The sequence below is a fragment of the Chrysemys picta genome, chromosome 10 (assembly GCF_011386835.1).
Source record: "Chrysemys picta bellii isolate R12L10 chromosome 10, ASM1138683v2, whole genome shotgun sequence".
In the NCBI taxonomy this organism is placed as follows: Eukaryota; Metazoa; Chordata; order Testudines; family Emydidae; genus Chrysemys; species Chrysemys picta.
In genome coordinates, this window is record NC_088800.1 from 81402868 (window position 1) to 81416519 (window position 13652).

Genomic DNA, 13652 nt, shown 5'->3' on the forward strand with positions numbered 1-13652 from the left:
ATATATTGTCCTTAAAATTTCATAGGATGGCAAAGGGAAAATTGCATAAACAAGCTGGTTTAAAATACATTAAAAAAAATACAGGTGGACTGACACCATCCATCCAAAGTAAAAGAATTACTATCTTTGAGACCGAAGAGATGAAACCACGAGGTATGGAAGAGGGGAGAGTGTACCACAGGTCAGCATTTACATTACATCTAAGAGTTCTGGAGCTTGACAGCCTAGTTACATTACGTGACAAGCTTCAAAGCACAAATAAGAGCGAGGATGGGTGTCAGTGTTTAGTTGTGTCACCTCCTCGCTCATCGGAGGGTGTTTAATTTCAAACAATTACAGGTAAAGAAGCAGCCTTTATGAAAATGATGGACGATCAGTGTGTCCGTGAGCTACATTTGAAATCCAGCGGTGCTTGATGGCTAATTCTGTACTACATGAATAAAGCAAGTTCTAATAACCCATTTGGGACTTCACTCCGGTACTTACAAGCTATGTGTCTTTCATATTCATAAAACAAAACTAATTACCTTTCATGGGTGAAATGTTCTAAGAATTTCCAAACCACTGTAGCCTCAAAGGCTAAAATCAATTCTCATATTTAAAAAACTCCCCTGCCTGCCCACCCATTCGTAACAAGTTTTGTTTGCTGCAAACAACAAACTGCTGGATTTTCTTCACCTTGTAGAACCCCTAATCAGTACTCTATTTTTTGCAGGTCACTACTAAAGGCAATTGCCTGCATTCTCACTTGTTCAAAATAAATTTAAACATTAATGACACTTAGTAAGAAAGAGAAGCAAATTCTGTCATTCCCACACAGAAACTAGTTATAAAACCAGACTTACTTCACAACTATAGCACTACTGCAGATTGACAAGCAAAACAATGTACTTAATTATAGGTGGAACCATTAAAATATATGCATGTAATGACAACATGAATGGAACCAAACAAATCATGAACTACTATGATTGCACAACATTCCACCTCATCCGTCTCCAATATTTCTATGCATAAGAAAACTTGAATTCAGTGCCATCTGGAAGATGCTGGTTACCCAACAAGCAGCAGAAAACAAGACAGTCAGATATCTGTAGCTTTTAGAGGTAGCCAAGTTGCAATACGCACCAAGAAGTGCATCAATTTGCTTCTCTAATCCATAGCCTTCCTTCACACCGCTAAAAAGAACACAGTAGACTTTGTTAAAAGGCAACAATCTCTGCCTCACTCAAGTTCCTGTGGCTTCAACAGTACAGCACCAACACTAGTTTTAAAGGTTTCCTTTCTATGGAAGTTGGGTTCAATGAAGCTCTATTAGGTGAAAGAAATAATTTTGCGCTAAAGCCGTTTCCATTGGGGTAGTCTGTTTTCAGCCACCCCTTCCAAGAGGCCAAGCAAATGCAAATGTCGGGCAAATGCTTAGGGGGTTACATTTTCAAAGCACTTGTTCGGAAGTTCTGGGCATAAATCCTACAATGGTTAACAAGATGCACGCATGTAACCCTTCTTGTACTGCCTTCAAAATGTAGCTCCTCAGTCTTTATTGACCCGAGGATTAACGATTTCAATTCTGCTTCCAAGCCCTTGGGTTTCATGGCGCAGTGCAATGTTGAGCCATGAAGCCAAAATAGAGCTTAGGTGCTACATTTTATATCTGGAAAATTTCTTTGCAATTTTCATTAGTACTGGGCAGGAAACAGTTTTCCAGTCCTGCAGGAATTCAAACTTAAAAAAGTGTTTCCCATCCCAAATCAGGACAAAAAAGCCCAAATCATGAAGATTTTATGAACCAAAAAAAAAAAAAAAAAAATCCATAAAAAGTTTCAGATTGAGTCAACGAAATAAAAAATCTGTTAGAAAAGGACGTCTTGTAGGTGGGTGAAGTCATCATTTTCTGTTGGGATAGAGCTATATGGTGTCAAGGACCTCACAGGCCATTCCACATTCTGCTCCTCAAATAAGGTCTTGCATTGCACCACCTGACTCTGCCACCATCCCCAGAAGAGGTCCATACAAAAACTCCCAACTCATCCAGCTGCATCAAAAAAAAAAATTTATGCTTCCAGGGAACTTTGTTGGAAACCAGATCTTCACCACTCACTCATTGTGTTAAGCCACTGCATTAGATAGAAATTTTAAAGGCTGCTTTACTTATTATAATAACTACAACACACACACACTAATGAGCTGCAATGTCAAGAAAACAATCACAACCAAATGCTGACCCATTTTGTTTTCTGTTGAACTTTAATCACTTTCCAAGTCTGACAGCTGCTCAAACTTAATTGCTCATTATGCCTGTAAATAAAAACTGATCTTATTCTGATTAGCCAACCATTTTATGGCTGCCACAATAATTTCTTGGTTAATAAATGATTTGATGTTTAGCAGTATTTCCCAAATCTTAGCAAAATATATTGGTGGTACGCTGTTTCTTTTCTCTAAAATACCCTTTTACTTAGAACAGGGGTTGGCAACCTTTCAGAAGTGGTGTGCCGAGTCTTCATTTATTCACTCTAACTTAAGGTTTCGCGTGCCAGTCATACATTAACGTTTTTAGAAGGTCTCTTTCTATAAGTCTATAATATAGAACTAAACTATTGTTGTATGTAAAGTAAATAAGGTTTTTAAAATGTTTAAGAAGCTTCATTTAAAATTAAATTAAAATGCAGAGCCCCCCAGACCAGTGGCCAGGACCCGGGCAGTGTGAGGGCCACTGAAAATCAGCTTGCGTGCTGCCTTTGGCAAGCGTGCCATAGGTTGCCTACCCCTGACTTAGAACTTAATGTCATCGCTACAGAAGACAGTTCAGAGATAAACCAAATTATTTATTATTGCCTATTCCACATCAGGCCCTAGTGGCAAGACATAATGGCACCCATAAATCAAGGTCCCTTGCTTGCACCTTTTCTTCTGCTTGTGTCCCTGTTATTGTGACATCGCTTGCCCTGTACTTGATTTCTTGGGAAATACTCCAGAGCACTCAGATTATAACTGCTCACAATGATACAAGACAGATTTCTAGATTATAAACAAAACGTGCTAGCAGAGCCTAAAAGTCTAAATAGTGAGATGAAAAGCAAGTAGCCAAATTATGTAGTGGTCAACATCTGCTTAATATACAGATAAGCAATTTAGCACACAACAGGGGTGCTCTTTCATAGATACTAAGCAATCAAAACTCCAGATGGCTTAACTGACAAAGGACTCAATGCAAACTCTTTTGCCTAACATTCTTAACGCCATTCCGTTTTAATCTACAGTAACCACTATCTCATCAATGTATCTTCTACAGCTCCAAAAATAAACCCTTTAGACAGAAGTCAAGCAGGCAACATTTTAGTCCACAAGGAACAAGTTAAACAGTTTGAGTTATGCGAATACAAGGGGAAAAGAACCTTTCTTCGGCTTTTCTAGATCAAAAATGATTGAAAGTAGAGACTTGAGACTTCCCCTCTTGGATTGTTTTCACAGAGACTTAAAGGGCCAACTTTGAAATCATCACGATCAGTCTTTTTAAAATTACAAATGCTGAAAACAAGTAATTTCGTACTTCCCCATTAAAAGTAGTATTTGGTTCTCAGAATGCAAGTAGGATGCTTCTGTTAAGAACGGGTGGACTTAAGGATGCATTTGTTAGCTTGGGGAAGCCAAAGTGGCCCAGAATTACTAAGTGCTGCAGGACTGCAACCCTTTGAGGTTTAAAGGAACCTTCAAGCTCTGCTGGCAAAGCTGTTGAAGCTTGCAATTTCTGTAAGTCTAATCATGAGTTGTTGGATTTTTGGGGGGCGGGGAGGAGGAGAATGTCTTTTTCTTTAAAAAAAAAACCCATTGGGAAAATAAATGAAGAAAGCTGTAATGAATGCAAGGTTAAAGTGGAGAAACAAGCATTCAAAAGTCAGCATTAAGGTCCCTTCTGCCATATTAACTCAGCCATGCCATGAATATGAATTTTTTTTTATTCCCATTATTCTTGTCAAATGCAAAGTTCACTACACTTCTCTCAGCAGATGTATCCCATAAAAATACAAAGGATGCAACATGGCTAAGTTAACAGAATTCTTCTGTCAACTTAGTTACTACCTCTCAGGGAGGCGGGTTACCCAAAGCAACAGGAGAGATAAGCATCTACACTGAAACACTACAGTGCCACAGCTGTGTCGTCGTAGCATTTTAAGTGTAGACACAGCCTAGAAGTGTAACAAGTTTATAACAAGTTTATAACAATTATCTGCTCTCATTTTGCATGGCATCTTCTGACCTGAATTTGAACAGACTAGCTCTTGCCTGGCAGTCACTCTTTCCAGGCCAGAATGTCTGACTGCTAAATGGGAGAATTAGTCTGCCCATGCTTGCCATACAATAACCAGATTTACAAGCTCTTACCCAAAGCATACAACAGGTTTAACTGGAATGTGTACTTGTCCTCTCGGTCTCCTGACACTGCTTGTGACGAGTCAGCCTCCTCTTTGCATCTCGTGGCATAGTTTGGCAACGTTCATACGCTGAGCCCCCGGAGGGTTCCTGGGTTACTCTGATTCCCAAGTTAGAGAAGCAATGGCAAATATGGTCCAGTGTGGATAGTCTGACCTCGGCATTGTCTTGATACAAATACACTTAATTAGTTTATGCATTTATGCAACCCTTTATTTTTTGGGATACTTTATTACACTATTGACTATAGCATTTGATCGCTGCATTGCTCATCATACTGCTCCAGATTGTGCAGGACAGTTGTAATGTAGTGTTTTGTTTTTAAAAGAGGCTGATTGGTTGATTCCATTTTCATTTCACCTCCTGGAACAGCTTTAGGAGTATTTATAAATAAGAGAGTTGAAAGATTTGGAACCGTGGAGAAACAACTCGTTAAACTAAAGTAAACCATCTGCTCCTAAGGGAAAAGGGGTTCAGATATAGCTAGGCATTCAGGTTATCGCTTTCTTGGGCACAAGGACCAGCCTCTTTCAAAAGAATCCTTTTCAAGGAAGAATAACTGAAATGAATAAACAGAATCATCAGGAATAAAGTAGATCTTCTGGCAGCATAGTATGTGACTAAAACACAGCAGACATGGCTGTTTAGAGAGGATTGGGTTTTTGCCCTCCCACATTAAACCAGTTTTTAAAATGCAGAGAAGTAACACTTCCTAAGATGTTTGCATGGATGCAAGCAGAAAGCGGTGTTTGAATGCTAGTGCTGCAGGACCTGTGCAGGTTCACAGCACCAGTCGTCACAAAAATCCCTTTGATATTACACCAAACACTAGCCACCACAAACAGGCTCACCCTTGAGTACATTTCATAATACTTGGGGCTGCTATAAGAATCTTTTATCCAATGAGTTCAAAGCACTTAAACATTTTAGCCTCTCATCAACAACATGTTGTAAAGATTCTGAAACCAAGGCACACAGAATTAAGTGACTAGCCCAAGGTCACCTACTAAGACTCTGGCAGAGCCAAGAATAGAAGGCAGAAGTGCTGGCCAGTCCAGCACCACCCAGCTAAACACAACACTGTCTCTCCAAATACTAAAAGTTTCTTTCCTCCCAGTAAGAGATCATTTTACAGAAGTATCACCAAGCACCATCTCAAATGCCTCATTCACCTTCAATGAAAGTTTTATTAAAGGCTGGTCCCAATTTAAGAATTCAAATTGTTCCAACATTCCTTTCATGAAAGTTGTCTTAATTCAGCATTCCACAAACATACGTAGAGAATGCAAGAAACAGTACCGCAAGCAAATTGTTTCAAATAAAGAGACATCAATGGGAGGTTTAAAAACCAAAACCAAATATTGGGTGTCCATTAGTTTTTTAGCACACTTTTAAAGATATAGGACTTAAAGCAATATCAAACGGTGAGCTGCCCATCGTCAAATTGTAACCTGGTACATATAGGTTTATATTAGAAACAAATGGAATATACATTTAAGCATGTTATGCTGCAGCAGATAAAACGACATTATTCAAAAACACATAGTCTAATACTTTCATGAGCGGCAATCTGCTTTTGTGACTATATAAAAAAAAAATCAATCCAGCTTTAGGAATCTGGTATTAAATGGTATTATAGTAATTATCCAGCTTCTCACATATATGTAGTTTCCCTAAGCTACCAGATTCATGACTCAGTATTTATTTGCTCCTTTTAAAAGCAAGATATTCATTTTGCTAAGAGATTTTCTCTGCAACACAATACATCATCATGAAGTGAAAGCAGATCCAAGTAATCTTATAAAACTAAAAGCACTTTATCGTCAGACTGTTTTGCATGACTAGCATAATTCTGTATGAACACTGGGAGACTGGGTTTTGACCACAGTCCATGTTATTTTAGGTACCTATACAGAGAATAGCATCTCCATCCCATTCACAGTGGGCTGGCAAGTCGTGTATCTTTTTGATGTATTCAAGTACCATATATTGTGTCTAGAAGTCTGACACTAAATAGCTATTCCAATTTTGTAGTGGAGGACAATCCACCTTCAAAACAGTGCACAGTACATATGTATCTCTGTATAAAGTCCCGAGACATATGCTGGCTTTTTTTTTTTTTTTTGAGCGGGTGGAGTGGGGGGTTTACAACAGAAGTCATGAGAATGGAACACTTTGCTAGCAAAGCAGATAAACGTGCTCTTTAAAGCCTTGATTTTGTCCTTGGGAAAAGGCATTTTTCTGAAGAATGAATCTTACCAGGTTTACACCACAACAAAGCAAACATTTACTCTGAAAGGAAGAGACACTGCACATATGGACAATGAAACATGGGTTAATTTTCTCTAGATTTTTAGTTTTTGTTGTCCTTGTCCACCATAATACATTTTTCTAGACCTGCATTTGCTGTTAAAAATAAAAATAGCTCTTGAACAAATGTGTTTAAGTCTGTCATAAAACATGTTAGAGGATATTTCAAGGAAGCATCGAAATATTTCCCATGGGGAAAAAAAAGGAAAATAAAAGATGTTAAGAGCCAAGAAGCCTGCACCAATATTTCATTTTATGAAAAAAAGCTCTACAAACAGATTCTCTCTGCACCATATTCATCATCACTTTAACTGCCTTGAAATAGAAACTGAGAGTGCTTTGATAAAAATCGATTGAAAGGTTGTCTGGTTTCACTGTTGCTTCAATAAAGTGCCTCTGTATCCTCTGCAGAAACACTGTTTTTGTAACTTCCTTAAACAATCCTATTTAGTAAATCACAACAGTTAGCACTTTGCCTCCTGCTGAAAAAAGGATTCCCAGGCAAGGGTCCAATCCCGCACTCCATCCTCAGGCAAAGGTCTTAGAATCAGTTGGTGTTTGACTAATAAATGCAGCAGGACAGCCATAAAGGTACTATAGTGCCAAACATTTGGAGTCCTGGTTATTAGAAAAACAACTTCCAAAATTATTCTGGGCATGGCGCAAGGTTTAGCTCCAGAAACTCCCTCCTCCATTTCTAGTACATTGTTGTCAGACTGCAAGTTTTAGGTAGTTGTAATTGTGCATTCAAGTTTTATCCTGGACCTGGGTTAGCAAGGCCTTTTGGTCACAGCCAATCAGGCCTCCTAGGTCTCTGTTGACAAGGACTGATTGAAGCAGTTCTCATGATGGACCTCATTGTTCCCAAAGGTGGATACGCACATTCGCTATTTGTTCTACCTGCGAGGAGCCCATTTCACAGATCACTGCTCATTGTCAGCCCTTTGCACTTGAGGAAATTAACAAAAATTCAACACAGCAAGATTTGATTTGGATTTAAACGTTCCCCTGCAGTGTTTACAAAGATCTCACCAGTTCAGGAGATGTAGAAAATGGAACTGCAAGCAGAATGAAAAGCAAAAAATACACAGGAAGCATGAACAAAAAGGTCAGCTGCACTTCAGATTCTTGTAATCCAATCAGTTTTAATAATCTAAGATGAGTTTAGCAACGCATGGAAAGGATATTTGTTTTAATAACCTTTAATCAAGCAGTGACCCTTTAAAGATGATTCTCTTGAGCAAGCAAAACTAAGCACGCAATTTAAAGAGAGGATGCCCAACCTAGACGCACGGACTCTCGCTATTGGAAAATGTAGTATCATCTGGGGAGAGTGCTAGCTTCACCACTTGAGTACACACCTTTCTGTATTCTTCCTATTCTCAGGTCAGCAGTATTTCTAAACAATGTTTTGCATTCTCAGAATATAGATTTACCTGGAGTTCACCCTTCCACATAAAACTATTTCCCCCAATTTACTCTGTGAGCCTATCATAAAAATCTAGGTTTGCGTTCACTACCTAATATTAATCTGAACAGATGCGACAACGCAGCCATTCTGCACCATTGAGAGCCTCCACACATTTAGCCTAGCCCCTTCAGAAAAGCCTGGGTAAATAGACAAGCTTTACATTGTTCCATGAAAGTCAACACATTTAGGCTCTTTTAGTCCATGAGAAGATGTAAATTCCACAGGCGAACGCCTTTCACTACGAATATTCTGCCACCAGTACTAGATTTACAAATCTAGACACTATCAGCTCATTTGATTCAGCTGGTCTCAACTACAGGAGTAGAATTTGAGGTGAGAGGCAGGGATATACAGAGCCGAAATCACAAAAGGGGATTATAGTTCTGAGTCCAACAATTTGAATTGCATCTGGAAAGCCAGTACAATCATGGAGCACAGCTGTAATGTTATGCTCCGTGCCAGAACCACAGTTAAGCATGTGAGGGGCCACATTCTGAACAAGCAAACTTTCCAGGTCATCTTCAAGAGTAGCCCTGTGTAGAGTGCACTGCATTAATCCAATCAGAAGGATTGGATTGTAGAAAAGGTGTAGAAAACTGGTGAGGACCACATCTAGAAGGGATGGTCGCAACCTCCTAGTCATCTGACAGCCTGGTGGGGACATTGTAATCTTCTATTTACCCATAAAACATGTATTGAGAAGCAGTATATTGTCTATATTAACCTCTCTGTACCTCAGTTTCCCCACCTATAAAATGGGGATAATGATACTTACCCACATTTGAGATGTACAGATGAAAAGCATTACAAAATGAATCAAGTACTATTTGTTTAAATAAATTCACACACAGCATCCAGGTGTATCCCAATAGCAGAGTGAGCTTCCCCACAACGCCCCACCAACACACCTCAGCCCTGCTCTGCAGGGACCATTTTTAGAGATGCAAAGATAGCTCAACCTTCACAGTCCATTTTCTTTATAGCCCATCTAATCCATAGCCTCTCTCCTTCCACTTCCATTGTGCTTTTCAGTTAAAGGCAGCTGTGATGATTTCTGTGCAGTGGACACAGAAAGCAACTTGCCAAAAATCAGACGTAAATAACTTTCACACACCATGAACTGGGCTGGAATTTGATCGGCCAATTTAGATGTGAAAGATGCTATATATCCCCATTACTAAACCTCTGAGTCCAACAGAATCCCATCCTAGTAATCCAAATAAATAATAGTATTTTCCTGATCATAACCATACTTCAAGCAACAGTTTATTGGAAAGGTCGCTCCAGCTTCAGAGGAAAGATGAAATGCCTTGTATTAGCTCCCCCCGCTCTTCAAAACCCCCTCTGAAATCTGCTTTTTCAAACCTGACATGTACCTGAAGACATTCTGTATGCTCCTAATTAAATTTTCATGTGAACCACTGCTGCTTCCTGGCAGAGAAAACACACACTCCTCATGCTCTTACGGCCTTCCATCATTTTCTACAGTTCTCTAATATGGTAAGCATGAGGCCACGACTGCAAACACCAACACAGTGTTCAACACAACTTGCTTAAATGGAACTACGAAATTATTTATGGGGGTTTATTTAAATCACCAATAGAAATAATACAACAAACAAATAATTGTATCTCACAAGCTCATTCAAGCAGAACTGCAGAACCCTGGACAAACGCAGCGCTCTGTGAGAAAGTCTTGCTTTTGTTGTATTGTTACCTTGGAAAAACATGCCTGGCAATTATAAGACAGGCAGCAAAACTTTTCTTCCAGAACAAAATCTGCTGATGTCTTCCATCAAAAGAGGAGGAAAATTCTTAAAATACAACAGAATCTTACAGTATGTACACATCACTAAAGCTGCATAACTGACTTAAACATAGCTCACTCAAAGCTTTGCTGTCATAAGAGGCAGTCACTGTCTATTATTAATGCCAAGAGAACAAGGGGCAGGAAGGGGATGAAAGAACTAACATGAAGCTTTAAATGCCTTGAGCATGATTACAAGGAATAGATGGAGAAGCAGAAGAACAAGAAGGCTGGAACACAGATTTTATTATATAAAATTACTAAGACTTAAGAAGGCACCGTTACATCACTTACTGGTGTTAAATGAATCAGACAATAAATAGATCAGACACTATTCCTTTCTCTAACATTATTTCCTGTAGCTCCCTTACCCAAGCAGCTAAGCAGACAGCTGCCCGGGCAGATGCTTATCAGGTGGATAAATGCAACAAAGCAAATCCACTTTAAGATAACATTTAACTTTCACCACCATTATTATATCCAGAAACAGTCAGCACTGCTTACCATAATCTAGAAGAAACAAACCTCCCCGAGATCGCTATTGACAGCTGGCTTGACAGCCAAAGTCAGAGTTCAGTCATCTTCAAAGCACAGTGCAAGACTTATCTGTTTGATCACATCTTTTGGTTCTAATAGGGAGTGCTGGAGTGGGAAGGTAAAGTATAGGAACTTTCTGGTTGTGTGGCCAGAACTGCCACTTTATAAAGGATTTTCATTTTTGTACTCACACAGTCTGCACAATCCCCAGGCAAGGTAGAGAAGTATTATCGGACACACAGAGTAGTTAAGGGTAAGGTTTTCCCTGAAGATCTGCACCTGGGTCTGAGCACCAGAGTTAGTCTAGCCCAGGGGTGAGCAGCCACACAGCAAAGCCTTACCCAGGTTATTGTACCCTAACTGGTGCTGCGCTCCTGTGTATGTCACTAGGACTTTGGGGTTATATTCCATGGCTCTTTGTGCTGCAGTAAGCTAAGCCGGTCTATAATTCTTTCCCAGTGAATTGTGGAAGAATGTGTCTGTCCTACTGAGCACACAGGGGAATTGTGGGAAGGCTCTGGAGGACTATCAGCACTCAGTCTGTGTCCTCATTGCAAGGTGAGTGAGTTCACAGCCCGAGTGAAAGTAAAACCTAGGCTTTAAGCCAGACTCCAGCTAACCAGGGTTAAAAACATCAGTAAAACCTGTGTACACACCTGGGAGGAGGGTTGGGGCAACACATGAGGGGGGTGTCTCACATGAACACATACCCTGCATGACTTACTTGCCCAGGGTCAACAAAAAGAGAGAGAGAAAGCCAAGAGCAGGGACAGGATTAAAACTTGGAACTTGTTGACTTCTAAGCCTGTGCTTATGCCTCCAAACTATGCAGCCTTCCCTGTAGATAAACATACAACCCCCAAAGCAGATATTCAAGGGAAAGAAGCAGCAGCCCAAATACAGGTTATTTGGGTCTAGGAAGGAATTGACTTCCTGGGACATCATAACACCAGTTGCTTAGAAACGCAGATTGAAGTGGGGCAAGATCCTTCAGGTGGGATTTCTGTTCCCCTTTGCAGAACCACTGCATCATGATGCTTTGACCCTGTTATACTCCTGCTTTTTATATATATATATATATATATATACACACACACACACACACATACACCTATCTCATAGAACTGGAAGGGACCTTGAAAGGTCATTGAGTCCAGTCCCCTGCCTTCACTAGCACAGGTGCGCTAGTACCTCGGCTGTCACCAGAAACCCCACAGGAGAAAGGGGATTTCAGCAGGATTTTGTTTGTGAAGTAGGGCACCCGTACCTTGCAAACCAAGCCCTGGGGACCACCCTGGGAATCACGGACCACAGCAATGAACAGGCCATGAGCACCCCAGCACTCACCTCCACAGGGGCTCTGCAGCCCTACCTGGCCAGCGCCTCCCCACACAAACTCTCACCCTAAGGTGCCAGACCCTCAAGATCCCACCAGGGTTTGGGTCCCCCCTCACCCACGCTTTTCTGTGGCGGGACTCCCGTCTCCACCTAACCCTACTGGAGTCCGTCCTCCCCCCACTGGCTGGGGTCCCGTTTATGCGGATCTGCCCCTCCCCAGCTCTGCTCCAGGCATGGCTCCTCCCCCGGCCCAGCTCTAGCCCCCTGAGCTCTGTCCTCTCCTTCCCCAACCCAGCTTGGCTCTGCTCCCTTTGCCTGCCACCCCAGGCTCTGCCCCCTCCTCCCCCACTCAGCCTGACTCGGCCTCCTCCTCCCCCACCCAGCTTGGCTCTACCCTCTCCTCCCCCACTCAGCCTGGTTCTGCCTCCTTTAGCCCCCACCCCGGGCTCTGCCCCCTTCTCCCCCACTCAGCCTGGCTCTGCCGCCTTTACCCCCCCCCCCCCCCCACGGGCTCTGCCCCCTTCTCCCCCACTCAGCCTGGCTCTGCCGCCTTTACCCCCGCCCCCGGGGCTCTGCCTCCTCCTCCCCCACTCAGCCTGGCTCTCCCCCCTTTACCCCCCCCCGGAGGCTCTACTCCCTCCTCCCCCACCCAGCCTGGCTCTACCTCCTTTACCCCTCGCGGGGGTCTGCCCCCTCCTCCCCCACACAGCTTGGCTCTACCCCCTTTACCCCCCCCGCGGGGGTCTGCCCCCTCCTCCCCCACCCAGCTTGGCTCTACCCCCTTTACCCCCCCCGCGGGGGTCTGCCCCCTCCTCCCCCACCCAGCTTGGCTCTGCCCCCTCCTCCCCCACCCAGCTTGGCTCTGCCGCCTTTACCCCCCCCGGGGGCTCTACTCCCTCCTCCCCCACTCAGCCTGGCTCTGCCTCCTTTACCCCCCCCCCGGGGGCTCTACTCCCTCCTCCCCCACTCAGCCTGGCTCTCCCCCCTTTACCCCCCCCGGGGGCTCTACTCCCTCCTCCCCCACTCAGCCTGGTTCTGCCCCCCTTACCTCCCCCCAGGGCTCTACCCCACTCGGCCTGGCTCTGCCCCTACTTACTCCCACGGCCCCCCCTCACCCTCCCCCAGGTTCTGCGCCCCCTTATTCCCCAGCTCCCCTCCCCCGGGCTCTACCGCCACCTCCCCCACCCAACCTGGCTCTGCCCCCACTTACCCCCCAGGCTCTGCGTCCCTTTATTCCCCCCGCCTCTGTCTCCTCTCCCCCGGCCCCCCTCGCCCCTCGGGCTCTGCCCCCTCCTGCCCCGGCCCCCCGGGCTCTCCGCCCGCCTCCCCAGGCCCGGCTGTGCCCCGGCCCCCCCTCACCCAGGCTCTGCCCCACCGGGGTGCTGAACGGATTCCCCAGCAGAAACTCCATCTTGGGATGACAACAAACAGCCGGCCCGGCCCGGCCTCCGCTCCAGCTGCGGCCTCCTCCTCGCCCTGACCGGCACCCTCACTGACCAACCAGGGACTTCGCCTCCGTCAACAGCCCGCCCACCGAACCCCCACTGGCCGGGACACCCGCCTCCCCCGACCGCATTGGGGGAGGACCATGCCAATCACCGTCAGTCCTGCCTCCCCGCCCCCTCCGCCAATCAGCGCCCCCGCCCCAGAGTTACATCCCCCCGCCACCACGTTGACTGACATAAGAGAGGCAGGAACCTCCTCTACCGATACCCGCCATTGGACAATCCTCCACTAAGCCTCCAATTCTATTGG

The 13652-nt window shown here is 43.9% G+C and overlaps 1 protein-coding gene across 5 annotated transcripts in view; it reads right to left on the minus strand.

Annotated features, from left to right (window-relative positions):
• The window catches only part of TOM1L2 (target of myb1 like 2 membrane trafficking protein), a 65965-nt gene extending 52548 nt beyond the window's left edge, over positions 1-13417 (minus strand). For 3 of the 5 annotated variants that reach the window (XM_005289016.4, XM_005289019.4, XM_005289015.4), the window contains exon 1: positions 13257-13417. In XM_005289016.4, the coding sequence (XP_005289073.1) occupies positions 13257-13308 (52 nt within the window). In that variant the 5' untranslated portion in view covers positions 13309-13417. Of the gene's footprint in view, positions 1-4386; positions 4535-11826; positions 11951-13256 lie in introns of those variants that run through there. The other 2 variants (XM_042853086.2, XM_005289018.5) reach the window with 2 other exon arrangements.
• Positions 13418-13652: the final 235 nt, after the last annotated feature.